Source organism: Labrus bergylta, chromosome 23, assembly GCF_963930695.1.
Source record: "Labrus bergylta chromosome 23, fLabBer1.1, whole genome shotgun sequence".
Taxonomy (NCBI): Eukaryota; Metazoa; Chordata; class Actinopteri; order Labriformes; family Labridae; genus Labrus; species Labrus bergylta.
The window spans coordinates 21,083,643-21,102,598 of NC_089217.1; the positions used below are offsets into that span (position 1 = coordinate 21,083,643).

Below are 18,956 nucleotides of genomic sequence, written 5' to 3' on the forward strand. Positions count from 1 at the left end.
TTTGATTAAAACTAAGAGTTGGCCCAACTGTACCGTAACCTTTGTCACAGAGGTTTGGTTTCCTCATGTCTGTCTTTCAGCAGCATCTCTCAAACACTCATGAATGGATTTAATCAAGCATAATTTTCCTCAGCAGGCAGCCTCAATGCCAAGAGCAGTTGATTAGATTTCAGAGCTGATCTGGATCTTGGATTCCCCCTGTCAGATGAAAATCCTTTCTTAAGCCTTAACTAAAATAAAGACTTAAGTTGAAATCCTTTGGGCATGTTTGCAGTCGAGAAATCAATATGAATCAAGGAACAAGTTTGACATCTCTGAGGATGACAGCAGGCTGAGTCTACCTCTCCTATGATCATTCAGTAAATATAGACCGGAAGGAGACTTAACCATGACTATTAACTACTCCCCTCGTATTGTGTGGATAAAAGTGTGAAGCCATGCTGTGTTCTTATCCAAGAAATGTAAACTTGCTTTAATATGCTAACGACAGGGATTTCATTTTCCAAACAGCTCCATTCTCTTCAGTTCCATTGAAAGAGGGAAAAAAAAGAAAAGACAAATCTTTGCTCAACGTTATTGATTTACCTTCCCCAGAGCTGCCACAGTGTGGTGCTCGCTCTGAGACAGCGAAGCTCCTTTCCCAGCTAGTGGTTGCCATAGCAACAAGTAGCCACGTAGTCATGGCGGCCATCAAGGGCAGGGTGTGTGGCAGTAGGGAGGGGAGGGGTGTTGAGAAAGCAGAGGCAGACTATTAATAGAGCTTATCAGGAGCAGGCTGCAGAAAGCAGAGGTCTCGTGTCACCTCGTCACATACATTCAGGAAAAAGCCTCACTCTTTCTTACTTTTGTTTGTGAATGAAGAAGTGCATACGTGTGTTTTAATGTTAACGAAATAACCTTAAATATGCTAGAACATTCCTTTGAGCTTCAAAGTGAGGTGGTTAATTTAGAATAGGCTAAGTAACTCCTTTAACATTAACCTTTGTAAATGATGAAAATCAGAACAAATCCTTTGGACACCACTCTCTTCTCTTTTTTATGTTTGGTGCTAAATAAAGAATGTTAGCATTCTTAAACATTAAACAACCTGTTAGGGATCAGAAACTAAATTAAAACATCTAAAAGGAACAGTAAAAAATGTCAAAAGGTGAGTATTACTTTGGACTTGTCAGCTGAGTTTTTTTAAAGTGAAATGAGACATTCAAAGATGCTGTAGTGTTGTTCTTTTCAATCATTGTGACTATAGGTAGACACTGCGGAGGCTTATCCAGGGTGTTGCATAAAGAGACAAAATAGCATGTGATTAATCTTGATAAAAAAAATGTAATGCATTATTATCAGACCTATCAGACTTGCTCGACATTGGTTAGTAAGCGAAGTCTCATTTGAGCATTTGAACAGCCTAATGTGATCATTTTTTGCCCATGAACAACTTCACAAATCTGCTGGCTTTGCTAAATTTTAACTTACAACAATAAAACTGTAATGTTGTAAAACTAGTGACCACTTCATTAAAGGGATACTTCACCCGTTGAAACATGAATCTGTATTGACATATTGTCATATATGTAGAAATGTGAAACACATTTTGAAGTTGGTGCCTTCTTGACTGAGAAAAGGCAGAAAGTGTCTTTTTGAGTCATGTGGATGAAAGACACCAAATCCCAGAATGCACCGCAGGCCACTCCCACTAAGGTCCTCTAGTTCAGAATCAGAAATACTTTATTAATCCCGGCCCGGGCTCCTCACCGGCGGCGGCAATATAGCAATATAGCGGTGAGATGGTTGCTGCCGACAGGCTGGTCTTGTGTCCAGCAGGGCCGCCGCGACACAAGACCAGCCTGTCGGCAGCAACCATCTCACCGCTATATTTATATTTTTTCGCCATTATCAGCTTTCTCCATAGAGCCTGTTAGCATAGCTTCCAAGTAATATGGCGGACGTTAAGTTTCGATTCTGGGAGTGAGTTCCCACCCACTGATTTGTGATTGGTCTGTAGCTTCAGTGGTCGAAAATATGAGGAACTAGCATTGTAGTTTCACCCTGCTAACCGCAACAGCTTCCAATGATACAAAAATGGTCATTTTGCGTCATCAGAAGCTCCTTTTCAGACTCAGAAATACAAAGATTTCCCATCTCAGGGGAAAATGAGGGCGGGATGTACGACCATTCAAAAATCCTACCAGGTTTCTAATGATACAAAGATTAATGCTAATGGGTGAAGTATCACTTTAACACATTGATGTAATAATAGTAATCATCAAGTTATATGTTTTTTTTAAGGGCTAATGTTAGATTATTGGTGTTAGAATATGATTTTGGTCATGATTTAGCTGAAAATGGTACTCCCTTTTTTAAATTTATCATTTAATTTTTTTTGAGGAGTGGCAATCCATAATACCCTAACCCCCGTAGAACCAGCTGCTAACAGACCTTTCCCTCTCTCTTCCCTGTTTAGGTATTGCCTCTATGACTGTGCCAGTGTACATCGCTGAGGCCTCTCCTCCACACCTCAGGGGTCGGCTGGTGACTGTTAACACCCTCTTCATCACCGGTGGACAGTTCACTGCCAGCCTCATCGACGGCGCCTTCAGCTACATGCAGCGCGATGGATGGAGGTCAGACACAGAGACAAACACTCTTCACATGCAGAGTATATGTTATATCTTATCCTCCTTGGAAATATATTTCTGGTAATGTTTACACTTTAGATACTTTTCTAAGGCTCCCTTTCAATGGTCTTATAGCCAGATATGATATAATCCGGTTCTTATCATTTTAAATGCCAGAAAAAGTAGGGTTGGCTCAGACCCTCTTTCCAAATGTTAACACATGCATGGATCAACCCAGATCTGTACATATGAGACACACAGCCTTCCTTTCTCTCTTCTTTCTTTTATCTGTTACTTTCTTCACTCTTTCCTGCTTCTATTTGCACCCTGTCTTTCCGTCACACTGAATTCAGGTTTACAGAGTCTAGGTTGCTTGAATGTCGAGCTGTAAGAAATCACAGATAAGAATCTTCATGTTTGCAAGGATTTGCTTCGAGTGCGGTTCCAACAGAGCTAACTAAGATTGTTTAAAAGCCCTTAGATTGATGTGATTCATACACAATAACAGCTTTTTCTGAGACTCTTATTGTGTTTAGCGTTTGATTTTTTTGTCTGATTGACATCTTTGTCTGTGCAGCTGAAGTAAAGCCTTATATGTCTGTGTGTTCACTTCAAGTTTATTGGATTTTTTCCCCACTCTCTGGAGAATAAAATGGCAATCTGCTTTTTCTTCACATCTATTACCTCCAATGCTTACCATCATTTGATCATAATGACATTTTTTATCTCTTTAATTTCTTTGACTTGTACACATTTTTAGTCTTTGCCTTCATACCACAAAATATTGTCGATTTTTTTAGTATTTCTCTTCTTTTTTTTCCAATACATTTTTTAATCCTTTTTGTCTGAACGAGTTGACAAAAAGAGGAAAAAGGGAGTAGAAAGTTACTCTATAAGGTTTGTTTAAAATCAGTGCTTTATAGTTTGGGTTTGCTGTCAGAAATGCAAGTTAAACATGCATTAGTCAATCAAATATATACTGTAACTGTTGTGCATTATTCCTCCAGTATTACTGTGCATGTTTACCCATTACTTACAGCTCCTTATCACGGTTTAGCTAAAATGCTAATAACAACTGCTGAGGTTATTTAAGCAGAAGAAGCTGAATAAAGTCCTGACATTAATCCCAGCGTTAATATTTAATGAAATAACCCACCTGATTCTTCCCTGAAATAGCTCAACATAGAGGGGAATGAATTGACTACCTTTTTGCTGCCTATATTTGTAGAAAGAAATGTTGACAACATTTTAATGTGATTTCCACATTGATTTGGAAATAGAAAATAGTTCAAAGGAAAGAAAATGTTTTCATGTATTTTTAAGTACATGTATCCCCTCCCTGTGTTTTCAGGTACATGTTGGGTCTGTCTGTGTTTCCTGCCGTGCTCCAGTTCATCGGATTCTTGTTCCTGCCGGAGAGCCCCCGCTGGTTAATCCAGTGTGGGCTGACCCAGAAGGCCCGTCGTGTCCTCAGTCAGATCAGAGGGAACCAGAACATTGATGAGGAGTACGACAGCATCAAGAACAGCATCGATGAGGAGGAGAGCGGAGGAGGTAAGGATGGGAAAAGGAGGGAGGTTCTTCTTTTCCCCTTTGCAGTGGATGGCTGATGTTTATTTAATTTAGATATAAGTTAAGCAGAGGTTACTAACAGTTGTTTTGAAAGGCTTTTAGCACACAACATACATCAATGAAAGCTGCTCCACATCTTAAATTACCGGTACATTCAATCTGCATTATAGCTGCCTTGTATGTACAGTAGATTTATACAAGGCAAAAGTGAGAGCTCACTGGGCCTGACATTTCAATTTGAGAGCCCCTGTAAACAATGACATATACGTTCCTGTTTGATGATTTGTGTCAGAGGTGTGGCAAGAACCATAAATACAAATAAACAGCAAGAGCAGGGACGATGGAGACTGCAAGCTGGCAAGCTTAATGTTAAATGAGCTATGGGGAGTATCAAGGTATTCTAGTACACCGAGGAACCAAGACATTCTAGATGTATGATTTGTAATATTGCCAAAACTACAGATGCTATTCTTGATCGAAACTGATCCAAAATTTGTTTTAAGATTTTGATGTGGTAGAAAAAACCCTTTATTCATTTTGTAATAACGGAAAATGTACTCAAAATGTAAGTGTTGTATTAATACACTTACATTTGAAAAGGCTTGTTTTGGGTTTTTTTTTTTTTTTTACAAGAAAACTCCCCATGGTACCATTAGGATTGAAGATTTAAAACATTTTTAAACAATTGTTTAATCATTTTGCACATTTATCCTCAACTGCAATAGAATCAAACATAGTCAACAACTTATAGTATGGACGTATGGACATGTGCAAGCTAGTCCAGGCAGACAACTTGAGCTGACTGCGCACATACTTTCATCAACCCAGCATCCACCTACAGGCTTTAACTTAAGAAGAAGAGTTAAGAAGATATTATCTCATGTTTGCATGTTAAAACAGTCTGTGAGGAGTGATGAGGTCGGAGCTTTGGATGCTATATTCAAACTGTTTGATTTCTGAATAAATAGTTGAAAACCATTTAAAACATGAGTTGTCTGCCTTTAATTAGAGTAATAAAGCGTCGGGGTCATACTCTGTTTAAGGCATTCAATAATGGTATACTGTCTGGATTGTGGATGTTTCACTCTAAATGTGTCCAACAAATCCAGGTGAGAGATGACAGTGTTTAATGTCTGGGATGAATGTGGATGTGGCTCCTCTCCTATTCTATCCATGGTGAAATCAAGTGTGCAGTTAAAATCACCACCAAGAATGATCTGATCCTGATTATAGATCAGTAACTCCTTTTGGAGGCGGGTATAAAAAGCTACCCTTTCAGCTCCATTATTTGGAGCATAAATATTAGTGAAACAGAAAACAGTGTCCTCTATTTCTGCTCTTACAATTAAAAGCCTTCCCTTTACAATTTCAGCACAAGAGACGATCTTTACATTTGCAGATGCTCTAAACAAAATGGCTACTCCTGCACTAAAGTTGGTGCCATGGTAGTTAGAGCCCTCCCACCATAAACCCCAATCTGATGGTGTGGTATAAGTCTCTTGTAAAAACAAGATATCAATGTTTTTCTGAGTTGAGATCTCTGAGATAAGGCCCCTTTTCTGTCTGTCTCTCCCACCATTAATGTTAAGAGATCCTATCTTAAGACTCCTCATAGAAAGATCAGAGAGAAAAAACAGACAAGTAGACACAAACAGGGAACAGTAGAAGAAGAATAACACCTTGCACTGTAAACCCAGATAAGTTAATTGAACTCAAAAAAATAGTTGAAACTGATTACATCGAACATTTTAAGTTTAACCACCTTAAGACACATAATTTTTAAGTTCTATTAACTTGGTTTTATTACGTGACACTAACTTAATTTTGCAGGTTAATGTTACATGAATTAGTAAGTACTATTAACATGTTTTTTTATTTTGAAAGAACAAATCAAAATTAAGTACTGCAAACACAAATACTTTGTTAAATGGTACCATAAATTATTGATGTTCTCCATAAGTAATTATTTACATTATGTTTATATATATATATTTTGAGTTTCATTTAGTTTTGAAAACTTTCCTATAATTAAAAACTCTACTTAATTCCAACTCAAAACTATATTTTGAAGTACTTAAAACATTTGTTGAAACTGATTACATCTATGTTTTTAAATTGAGTTAACATGATATCCTGAAATACACAAATTCTTAGTGAAAATTAAACACATTTTAACACAGAACTGTAAATGCAAATCACTTTATTAAATGACTAAAACATCATCTAAACATTACAGTGATTATGAAAAAAACCTACCAGAAAATGTATTAGTGAAAAGACTTTGGCAAACAGCCTATGATCATTTATGATCAAAACATTTACATTATCCCCAGTTGAAAATTTTACGTACTAACAAACATTTGTAAAAATTAAAATGATTGCCTCAGTACAAGCAGCATGTCAAACCATCAGAATGACATATACCTGAGTAAAGATTGTATCTCCTGACCTGTTCTCACAACACCACACAGGAGCAAAATAAACTATAGATATAATATCAAACTTCAACCAAAGAAAGTCCGCTATTGATTTCAGAAAGACTCAGCAATAGTTCAGAAACAGTATTAATAAGAAATAGTTTACTAGTGCTAACTAATGGGCAGATTCTGTTCCTTGATATAAAACAAAGCCAATCACGACTTAATACACGTGGAAAACGTATAAAATACACCACAAAAACCAAAGCATTTCCAACAGAAACATTCAAACTTCGAGTTCAACAGGCATTTTTTCACTGCTCTTTGCAATTCCAAAATTACACAAGTCCAAGAACAGAAATAATTCAGTGAAGTTTTACATTTTGTGTGTGTGTGTGAGATCACTCAGTGTCAAAAGGTTGTTTTAAAGGCTCAATAACCTAGGCTTCAACTTGCCATCCTCGAGGCCCATTAACATTTTTTGTAAATGTATTGACCCAGTCTTTTGGGTAACTTAGATGCAGTGCATAAATTAGTGCAAAAAGCATGACAAATGCATCAGAAAATGTGGGGAAATCGACAACTGTGTTACCCTCAAGCACAACTGCAACCTTCTCGGGGCAGAAGATCTGGTTCATCTGTTGAAGTGGCACTGATCATGAGGAGCCCGGCTGGTATGTTGTCGATTTGCATTCATCTGACAGGGCCACCTAAAGACAAGAACCGAGAACTGTAACTACCTAAGCTTCAGTGCATGATAGATGTTGCAGGACAATTATTAATTCATTACATTTTGAATGGCAGTCATGCTCCAAAATTACAGAATCTGAGTAAAATAGATGATGTTGGAGAGATACTGGAACGCTGGCCTGCCCTAAAGATGGAGTCACAGGTGAGTTTTTTTTCTTTACTTTTGTGTTTTGTGTGAGCAGATGAGGCTGTGACCCTGACAGGTTTCCTGACATTAACATGTAACTACTTTGTGAATATAAAGTGTAGGGATCTCAACATCAGTCACTAAATCTGACAAGCATCCAGGACTTCAAAAGCCACATTACAATTCAAAATAATATGTTGACTTACATCTAACAGCTTCAGAAACCTGGAGTCATCCTCATACAGATATGTAGGGAGAGCGCGGAGGACAGCAGCCCGTTGGACATTGACGTCAACTTGTTCCTGAAGTGTGACAAAACATTATTCTTAATTTTAAATGCATAACAGGGAAGGCACACAGTTCATCACAAGAAATAGCCCTATGATGTCTTTAAATAAGGTTGGGTAATATTTACCGAACTGTCAAATGACAATATAATGAGTGGAAGACTTGATGATGATTTTTTTTCAAACAGTCTTTCATGATAGAAGACTGTCATCCATCAACAATGACATCGTCATTTAGCCCTCCAGGTTTCTGAAGCTGTTAGATGTAAGTCAACATATTATTTTGAATTGTAATGTGGCTTTTGAAGTCCTGGATGCTTGTCAGATTTAGTGACTGATGTTGAGATCCCTACACTTTATATTCACAAAGTAGTTACATGTTAATGTCAGGAAACCTGTCAGGGTCACAGCCTCATCTGCTCACACAAAACACAGTAAAGTAAAGAAAAAAAACTCACCTGTGACTCCATCTTTAGGGCAGGCCAGCGCTCCAGGATCTCTCTAACAGGCAAGTCATCATTGATGACCTCTTTACATCTCAGGGAAAAGGTGGTCTGCAGTAAATTTGGAATCAGGAAGAGATTTTTGAGCAATAAGTGGGGCCCTTCTACAAAGCATGAAATGATGATACAGTGAACAGGTTTTAGATACATTTCCCTTTTGTGCATCGCTCACATCTGTATTCTCTTCACAGTGATTGTGCACAATAAATGTCTATTAAAAGTCTGTGCTTTGAATACCTACCAGATTGCAGACTCCAGATATAACCAAGTTGCTTGTGTTTAAGCCTTAAGACAAAGAAAATAAAAAAATTAGCTAAGCTGTACATTTTTGCAGAAATGCATCTTTACAGTTTATTTACAGTAAAGGTACAGTAAAAGTAAAGTTTCATTAGCCTTTTGCACGAACGCGGACACGGCCGCCACACAAGCAGAGCTGCCCACGTCAGCGGCAGCACTAGCTGCCTCCCGCTGTCTGTGCGGACACGCAAAACGTTTGTCTCCCACATCACCACATTCAAAACACTTCAATTGTCCCGAGCTCGCATACACCATATAAGAAGCGTCACCATGTTTAACTCGAAAGGAAACCTCCAGAGTCTGTGTGGGCGACTCCAAAAACATGAACACCTGACGCCACAAAGATTGAACATGTTTCAGTTTGGGATCTTTACACCCTAGACTCACAGTTTTGAAAGCACTCGTAAACTTCCCAAATCTGCGGAGCTCGTTCTCTAACAAGTCATTAGAAATAAACGCTCACATTCACCGGAAACGGAGAGGAGAGGAGAGGAGAGGAGAGGAGAGGAGAGGAGTGGAGAGGAGTGGAGAGGAGAGGAGAGGAGTGGAGAGGAGTGGAGAGGAGAGGAGAGGAGTGGAGAGGAGAGGAACATGAGAGGGGAGACACTTCCTGCAAATAATCAACCTTGACAACAGAGAACTCTGGAAGGAGTGGCATGCATAGATACACTGTGTCCCTGTGACCTGCAGTGAAGAGGAGCCTCTATCACACACACATAACACACACACACACACACACACACACACACACACACACACACACACACACACACACACACACACACACACACACACACACATATAATCACCAGCTGTTGGTCAGATTTTGCATATAGTAGGCTGGTCGTCGAATATCTTTCTTTTTTTTGCTCTTTGTCTTCTAAACCTATGAAATTGTATTCTATGATAGGAGTTGATCCAGCCATTTCCTCTCTCATTAAGTCTGCAGTGTGCTGATCCTAGAACAATGTTACATTCACAATATAAAGTTCATAGCTTAAAGTAGAAAGGAAAGCAGACTGGCAAGATACAAATGATATAAAGGCCAACCGAGATCTCACTGCTCCAATGGCCCCGCAATATGGGATAATCTACTATAACCTGTTATAGAAGATACTGTACTCTGGCAAGGGTCTCCATAATTCAAATCCAGTGAAAGATTTTAACACATTATATCAATAAACACATTTTTTCCACTGCATTTCATGTAATCATTATTTTTTATGAATTAATTTCTACAACTTCAGTACATCAAAATGTCAGCCTCACTCTGACCTTTCCACTGACACCTCATTTGGCCAATTAAGACCTTCGACTCACAGTTCCCAGTCATTGCAGGCTACTGTGCCAAAGACTGACGTTTCTTGTAGCCAATTAAATTATTTGGAGAAAACAGGAAGATATTCGTCAAATTAGACATTAAGCACCCCCACATAGCTGGAATAGAATTATCTTTGTTTCTTTTTATTCATCTGTTCCATTCATCAGGGGGCTGTGGCTCATTGGTCCTCTGTCTCTTAACCGGAAGGGGTCTATCCCCAGCCCCGATGTGTTGGGATAAGTTCATGCTGATGGACATGTTACGTGGCAGCTGCTGCAGCCATTGTCTGAATGTGGGGTTAATGGGTAAATGTGTGACCTGCGGTGTAAAAACACTTTCAGTCGGAAGACTAGAAAAGCTCTATTTACAATTCACCATAAGCAGATTTTCCTCTGTGAGTCTGGCAGTGGAATGCGGCTCTTTCCAACCATCGAATATTCGACTAAAGCCAACATTTCTGATTTTAGTAAAAAAACATTCAGGATTGCATCATTCAATTATTCAGAAACAAAAGAGTTTAACATGTCTTACATTTGGGGAGGAGGGTGGGGGCGTCATTGAGGAAGGAGAGAGAAACAGGGAGGGTGTCAGCTGTCTTTCTTCTTACCTCGGTCTCCATAGAAACCAAAGAGACACTTGGGGGAGGAGGGAGACAGGTATTCGAATATTCGACTATTTGGGCTCACCCCTAAAAAACACACTCAGACACTCAGCAACATGTATTTCTTGTGAGATTTAGTTTGGGTCCAGCAGTTTTATTTGTCATGTCAATGTCTCTTCTGTTCTCACTGCAGTCACCATCCCTTAGTCTAAAGCAGTGGAGAAACAGCAGGTAGACTCCTCACACTGTCTGCTTGTTATCATGTAGCCAGTGCTGAACACTTTGAGTCAATATTAAACTGTTTTCTTTTGAATGTGACCTCATTAAGCAAGTTATTCAAAAGAAAGTAATTCTGGCTCATCTGTTATTCCAATAAGTATGGCATTGAATCAGACATTAGTTTTCTGCACAGTTTCTGCTTCAATGGGATTGTTTCAGCAGATTTTTTCTTTTTGAATACTTTATTAATCCCTGAGGGAAGTTCTGGTTTTACTCTGTTATTGAGAGACATGCTTCTCACACACACACACACACACACACACACACACACATACAAACAGGACCTGTGAACATGCATTAGTGGAGAGATGTCAGAGTGGGGCTGCTACACTCTGCTCTGTAGGGAGCACACCAGAGTGATTGGGGGTTCGGTTCCTTGCTCAAGGGCACCTCGGCAGTGCTCAGGAAGGGCCCTGGCACCTCTCCAGCTGCCAGACCAACTTCCAGATTTTGATCCGCACTGGGACTCCAAGCTTATGCTTTCATTTTTGCTTGAACCAGCGACCCTCCAGTCCCTACAGACTGAGCTACTGCTGCCTAACTAATCTGCGTTTCACAATCTTTCATAGACCAAGAAAAGGTCTTTAAAGGCCCAAAAATAAGATGAAAAAGTCTCCTTAGCTCAACAGTGTGGCAAGCCAAGGCACATTTAGCAGCAACACTCTTTAAAGTTTGTGAGTAACATGATAATTGGAGTGCTTCTATAAGTTGTGACGGTCCTTTCTCGTATTTCGTCATGGCCATTGAGCCATTTTATGACGGTTCATCTATAAGAATTACAATTGACTGGTTTAAACAAATCTTAACACAAAGATTTTTCTTAACTTCAGCAAAACTTTCATGCCAAATTTTGTTTTATGAGCTCAATTGAAAGCAGTGGCATATGCAGATGTTGTGTCTGCTATCATTTTTAAGAAAACAAAGAAGGACAAAAAAAAAGAGATAAAGCCTATACGTTCAACCAGAAGACCTATTTCCATTTGTCTTTTCTTTTTTTAAAAACCTGTTGTATTTCTATTCAGGCTTACATGAATATTCATATTTAGGCACACCAGGTTCATCATCTTAACAGTGCATCACAATTATTGTATATTATTATTTTATAAAGTCACCCTTTATATAAACAGCAGCTAAGTTGTTTATATATTCAATGATACTGCATACAGTGGACAGAAATCACACGTCCCTGTTGCATTGATTATAACCATTGTTTTTTCACGACCATGGTTAGATCATGAATACCAGCAAATGCCCAACAAACAAAACATTTTCCACTTTATTTGATACATTTTTATCCAGTCATGTGTGAGAGGATATCATTATCAATAATTAGAGAATTTATTCATTTTTTTTTAACTTTTGGTATTCATGGGTGCTCTGAGAACTACAAGAAGTCCTGAGAGGAGGGGTGATGACTTCCTTTAGTTTTTGGGGGTTTGGAATCCGCAGCCCAATGGCTCCTTTCAGGCACAGTGTCTCAATGAATACTGTGAATTCAGCATCCTCCGTTGACATGCGGATGTGGGACTAGTCAAAGTCTGTAGAGACTAGCCAAAGTCTTAGACTATGGAGAAAAGTTGCTGCTCCCCTCATTATTCCATACTCATCCTCCAGGAAATGATGGTTTGGCTCTGTCAGCTGTCTGTAAAAGATAGTGTTCCAGATGGGTCAACACTTCTTTCTTTTTGTCCCAGGAGCTTTGCCCCTAAAGTCTTCTCTCACTAGCTCCTGGTGTGCAGTCCAAGCTCATGCTTTCATTTTGTGCTCAGCTCTTATAGATTCATCACTTTTTTTAAATAACAGTGTGTAATGTCTCTAGCCTGGAATAAATCCCCTTTAATCCTACAATGAGGTCCTTGAACTCAGATACTGACAATGTTCGGCTTACTTCTTTTGTAGAACTATAGTTGAAATAGTTAGTAGATACTCTGAAATAATAAAAAAAATAATAATATCTATGGATATCTCTCACGTTTCAGGCAGACATCCTGGATGGCGAGCTATTCTTTCTTCCACAAACTGTGAGAAGTTTGTGCTTTGATTCATCATTTAATGTATCTGCCATAAGAAAATAATGCGGGCCTGGTGTTTACTGACTTCTTTGATTTGTGCCATAGCTAAAAGACTGCTGACTCCACTTCCTCATTTTGATAATCCAGGCTCAGACTACAGTGGCCGACAAATGCAACTGGACTGCAATTGCCTGAAAGACTGACATTAGCTCAGTGGAACAGTGTATTATTGAAGGGAGAGAGTGAATTTATTGTTTAGATGGGAAAGTAACATAGTTTGACAACAGAGAGTAAGAACTAGAAGATTCAAGGCGACAAATCAAACACACATTAATTTAAAAGAGTCATATAAAGAGTCTTATACAGACACAACTTTGTGAGCAATTATACAGAAAAAGCAACACTGTGTAGTTCTTAGATTTTCTTACCCTCATAGCATGTGTTCTTATGCTTCATCTCAAACAAATCAAGATTTGCTATTCTATAAATGCTATCCAGTGGCATGGCAAATGTTCACATTGAACCACTTAAAGACAAATAAATAACTTAAGTAATCTTGTAATTAGCAATGAAATGCCTATTAAAAGTACGTCAAGGCTTAATCCCTCTCCTCTGATGTTCTAACCTGACTAGTGGAAAGAGCTTTACAGTATAAGTCTCAGTGTATCAAAAGGTACTTATTGTTGATGATGACATGATGTCCCTACACTGAAAAGATTACAAATCATGATATTTCATTAGTGCCAGAAGTGAATATTAAGTAAGAAAGCTTTGAGAAAATATGTCCTTGTACAATCATCTTTACGATGTTTCATTGGAAACGAGATCCTTCACACCATAATTTTAATCATATAAAAGGAAAAAGGGGATTTTGAGTCCATTCCAATCAACCGAAAAATACAGAACATTTAACTGGAATGATTAGCAACGCAGTGTGAAATGAATTCTATTAGTTTAAAAGCTAGTGGGTGTTCACTCAGTTCATCTGTGTTTTAGTTAAAGTACTTCTGTAACACTGTTAAACTGCTGCAGAGCATTTACTGAGAAATCTTCAGTTCAGTTTTCTCTTTATCTCGTCTTTTCTTTAAGTCATCTTCACTGTGACTGACCTTTGTCTCTTCTGGCTTGCCATCATCGGCATCGCTCTTGTAGAAGGTTGTAGAAGTTTACATCACCGTGCGGTGTCTGATTGTGTTCTCACCTGGAAAAGAAAAACAAAGGCGGGTCGTGCTTCTACACTAACATGTATGTTACCATGGTAACAACACTTTTCACTTCTCTTTTCCTCTCACCTCAGACTAAGCAATGATTATGGTGTGTATAAACCTCTTTCTCACACATGTGCACATATAGAATCAGAAATGTTCCCGTGTAGTATGAGATAATTGCAGTGAATAGACTATTTTCAAAATGTATCTTTAACGTCGATTGATTAATTCCATTCTCTCTCTTGATCTAAGCTGTTCATTTATAGGCTATCATTTCTAAATAAAGGTGTTAATATTAATAATTTATACCTAAACATCAGGCTGATATAAAAGATTTTAAAACATGCTCAAAGATAAAACGAGGATGTGCTGTGAGCCCCATGTCAGTAAGCCATGACTGCCATGACATCTTTTCAGCCTGAGAGGTAAAGAAAGGAGAGAGAGAGGACAACATGATGCAGGTCAAGAGAGGAGGGGTCAGTGAGAAAGAGAAAGTGAAGTGGAAAATTGAGATTTCATGGCAACAATTATGATGGAACACAATATTGTGGCAATATTGTGTTCCATTCTGCCAGCCTTTATATCACCTCTTCATCAGAAACATCACAGAGCACTGCATAGAACACATTGATTTTTGATTTTTCAAGGCTTGTTCATAACCATTCTTACTCCAACACAACACAGAGCAGGATAAGAGGTAACCTTACAAAGAACCAAAGCATGAAAGAATCTGAGGGATGGAGGCAGTATGAAGCAGTAGATCACTTTCTCTAAAGCTAAATGACATTTCTATCACACAGAGCTGTGGCCATGTGTCTTATTTTATTGAACAGCAGTCATTGCATGCAGTAGACTAGACAAGGAGAATTGGTTCTCAAAGTCAAACAGGTGGCTCCTTTATTACTACCAATACATTTTTTTCTCACAAGATAGATGTTCTAATATTGATTCTGAGCAAGAAAATCAAGTAGAACAATTGTTAATGTTAACAATGAAAGTTTCATTTAAAGTCCCAGTAAGCAATGGGAGTCTAGAGATAGCCTCAAATCCGAACCTCAAAACATGTCAACAGCATTATAAGAAAAAACAACAATAACAGAACAAAGACTAATGATAACTATATAGAAGCTTAATACATACTTGATATTCTACCATCAATGATCACTACCACGCACATGCGCACACACACACATATAGCGTCTGTCCTCCTAACGTTACCTGCTGCATGGTTGTTGAAGTACGGGCTAAACTGCTGCGTTGCTGCTTGGTAGGGGCAGGGGGTCAACTGTGTGCTGGCGACTTCTTGTTTAATCGTTTCATTGAATCAGGGACAGTGTACAAAAAAATACATTAGTCTCAGAAGAGAAGAGATGCTTTGTACTAGATTTAGCTAACTAGCTAATTTCCATCTGTTGTCTCTGGGCAACAGCAAAATACAAATCAACCAGTCACACACAACACACACACACACACACACACACACACACACACACACACACACACACACACACACACACACACAAACACACACACACACACACACACACACACACACACACACACACACACACACACACACACACATACACACAAATTTCATAAGAGAGAAGAAAGACATAGAACAATTTGCAGATATTAAAACATTATGTAGAAGTTTCCCTGAGATGTAAAAGGTTTTCGAGATGACACATTAATGCTGACAAGACTGGTTACTTAAAATCAATTTTTTGACTTAGCTGGTGAAAGTGCAGAAGTTTGTGCAAGTTTAAGACTAGTTGGAAGACTATTCCAATTCCTATCTCCGTTAGAGGCAGACCTTGAAGATCTGATTATCTGCTCAGAGCGAAGTTTCACAAAGCTTTTTTTGTGAACCCAAAACAGTCTTATTTAGGGAGCTTTGCTACCCTCTCCTCATGTACCTTTCTCTGTCGTTTTTGACTTCCACTTTTGGGAATGTCTCATTCAGCTTGGAGATGTGTACTGGGCTCGCCTCAGATTTTGGCCGTAACTAGATACATGACATTATCACATATTACCCAACAGTCATCACTGCATAGTTATATATGATAAAATTACCAAAGAAAATATGAAATTAAGTAAGCATATCATTTTGTTATTGATTGTGACTGACTATAACACACACAAAAACCAAACCATGATGGAGCTCGGTCTGCCTCTTCAAGGCAATATATAACAAATGGCACCATGACATTATATGTTCTAGCAAACTAATATAGAGGGGGCCTGCTTTCCTCACGGGCCCCTGCACTGGCTACACTGTTTATATTAACCATCAACACATTGGCTCACACAGTTACTATATTTAAAAAAAATGATTTTTGTCACTCACTATAAAAGAACTCTTGCCTATTGTAACCGTGCCCTTAATGAATAGGTTTGTTATTAACTCCAGGTTCCCATTTGATGACAGTGCTGTGATGATTCAGTATGGGAACACAGCTCATTGTGAGCTGCAGATACATTTTCAGATTGAGCAGGCTGGAAAAATCTGACATCACTATGCATTCATAAGCTGTGGTAGAGTTTGTTGTCTTATTAGGGACTCTTGAATGCTGGCACAAGTGGATACTTGGCTTTCTTTTTGGGTGTTTGGCCTCGAAGCACTCATGGAATAAGCGTCTTTAATTGGGAATTAGGTTCCTGTCCACAGGTTAAATATTCCTCACTTGTCAACTTTGTTTTGGTGTCCACCTTCTTTTGAAGAAGTGACATTTGACTCTTTAGCTGCTGCATGCCTCACTAGTCCAGTTAAAGTCTTAAAGAGGACTTGATAAAGCTTTAAAGAAAGATGGAAATTTGGATGCAGTATGCCGTTAAAACCAGCGTGCTGCCAGTCTGCTCATCCAGACTGAACAAATAAGCTTTGATATAAAAAGGATAGATGAAAGAAATCGCTCAATGCCAACCCCCTTTTGACATCAATTTAGCACACTGAAATCATTGAATTACATAAAATGTCTTGGTAGGCAAACAGGCGCAGCGGATAATCAAGATGAATGGGGGTATTGTTCAGAAATAAGTATGGCTGTATTTGAAAGCTGTAATAGCAGAGAATGTTCAGACTGATAGAGACCTGTACCATTTCATGCACAATCACAGCATTGGTTAAAGTATCGGAAATTAATTGTGTTCTATAGAGCCAGTTTTGTATTTCTATTCATATTAGTTTTAAGATTATTGTTTCTGCCTGTATTCATTTGCAGTCCTAAAGCAATCTCCTCTAAACCTGCTGTTCTGTTTAACTCCTGCTTGTTTTTAAACCATCTGTTTCCAGATAATTGAATGTTACATTTTGAAAGTAATCACAAAAAGCATCATGTGTATATGTTCCTAAGAAGCATTTTTAAATGATTGATTTTCTGCTTTTTCAAATAAACAAACTGGCTCAAACACAGCACACACCTGATAGATGTCTGAGGGAGTTTAAGCTCACCACTATTTGGAGTCTTAATACACCTACTGATCATTAATAATTCAGAATATTTGAACATTTCATAAAACTCTGCGTCTGCGCTGTGCCTGTTTAAGTCCACTAGGAAATCATAAAGGGACCAAGGCTTCATGCTGAGGAAAAAGGGTTTTTAATCACCAAACAATAGCCTCTTAAGCATCTTCACATTTAAGCAGGACTTCATCCATTCAAAAGTTAAAAGATTTCATTATTGTTAAAAAATGAATAACTATCACTGTCATTAAATATTGTCTCCATGGACCTGAGGTTTTGGCCCCTTATTTGTTCAAATAATCTGATTTTAAATGTTAAGCATCACTTTATACTGACTCACGCTGGGCTCGCTGCTCCCCTCTAATATAAGACTTAATTAAATCTAAAACATGCTAGAGGCTTTGTCTTCTCTGCTAACCAACATTTCAATAAATGCGCTTTCTGCTCCAGTGCTTTTTATTCCCACTACTTGTTCCTCCTCTCGTATCATGAGTCAACAAACCAAATGAGCTGCCTGACAATTATGTTCACATGGGTAATTTGAACAAATATTTTGATATAAGACTAATGGAAATGACAGATTTCTGCCCTTGCTGTCATCATTGTGCTGGCGGGGGTAGCAGGGTGGAGTGCAGGAAAATGAAACCAAATTCCCATATGGGAAATGATTGTGGAGGCTGCATTAGCAGAGGATGCAAAGCAAGGCAGGCTGCTTGTGACGAAAGCAAAGAAGGGAGACCAGGGAGTTATGCTTCTCTTTACTTCAGTAATTGGTTTCCACATAGCCCAGCTTACTTTAAGTGAGGCAAAAACTGCAACAGGAAATAGTATAAATGCAGATGTCAATGTTTCACTGCTGCTGCAAACAGGTGATTATTAATCAGGTGCACAATGTCGATTAGCTTCTTCTAATTAGCGTGTCTAATCAACAGTGTTGATTGTTTTTTGTTGAAAAATCAATACCCTTTTTTTATTTTAGCAAATGTAATTCAGCAAACTAAGTTTAAAGTCAATATTAAGGGTTTGACAGCTGATGATACAAAAGGGTGAATAAAAAAAGGGATAGGAAGTTGTGGCCCTATTGCTCTGCAGAAAGGAATAAACGAGCCTTTGTTCGGCCAAGAATTTTAAAAAATGACCAATCAGCACCTCTTGAAATCAAACATAAAGCACATTGAAAAATGTTAAGATATTTTTCAACCTCAGTCATGAAACTGAGATGCTCTGTCTATTGTTGTGAACGTAACCCAAATAAATACACATCTAAAATTGAGACTGTAGTCACTGTCATATGACATCACTTCTGGTGTTGGATGTGTTCCAGTTTCTGTTTTCTGGGCAGAGCAGGCAGAATGCAATCCTCTGTGGTGAAAACCAGAGTTTTCATATTCCAAATTAAAACCTTGGCAAATTTTTGTTAATTTTAAATATATGATTTACATAATTAGAATTTTACATTCTACTGCCAACATGTTGATTTAATTTGAACACATTGTCAATGAGA

General features: G+C 38.4%; 1 protein-coding gene and 1 long non-coding RNA gene across 2 annotated transcripts in view; one reads left to right on the top strand and one right to left on the bottom strand.

Moving 5' to 3' along the window:
* Positions 1–18,956, top strand: part of LOC109987656 (proton myo-inositol cotransporter) — an 82,922-nt gene that overhangs the window by 13,736 nt on the left and 50,230 nt on the right. Inside the window, exons 2-3 of the mRNA XM_020638815.3 lie at positions 2,459–2,618; positions 3,964–4,166. Coding sequence (XP_020494471.1) covers positions 2,459–2,618; positions 3,964–4,166 — 363 coding nt within the window. The remainder of the gene's footprint in view (positions 1–2,458; positions 2,619–3,963; positions 4,167–18,956) is intronic.
* LOC136177649 (uncharacterized) lies at positions 6,370–8,001 on the bottom strand. Its single transcript, XR_010665156.1, has 2 exons — positions 7,685–8,001; positions 6,370–7,311 (listed from the first exon to the last, which is right to left on the bottom strand). It is a non-coding gene; the product is annotated as an uncharacterized lncRNA (long non-coding RNA).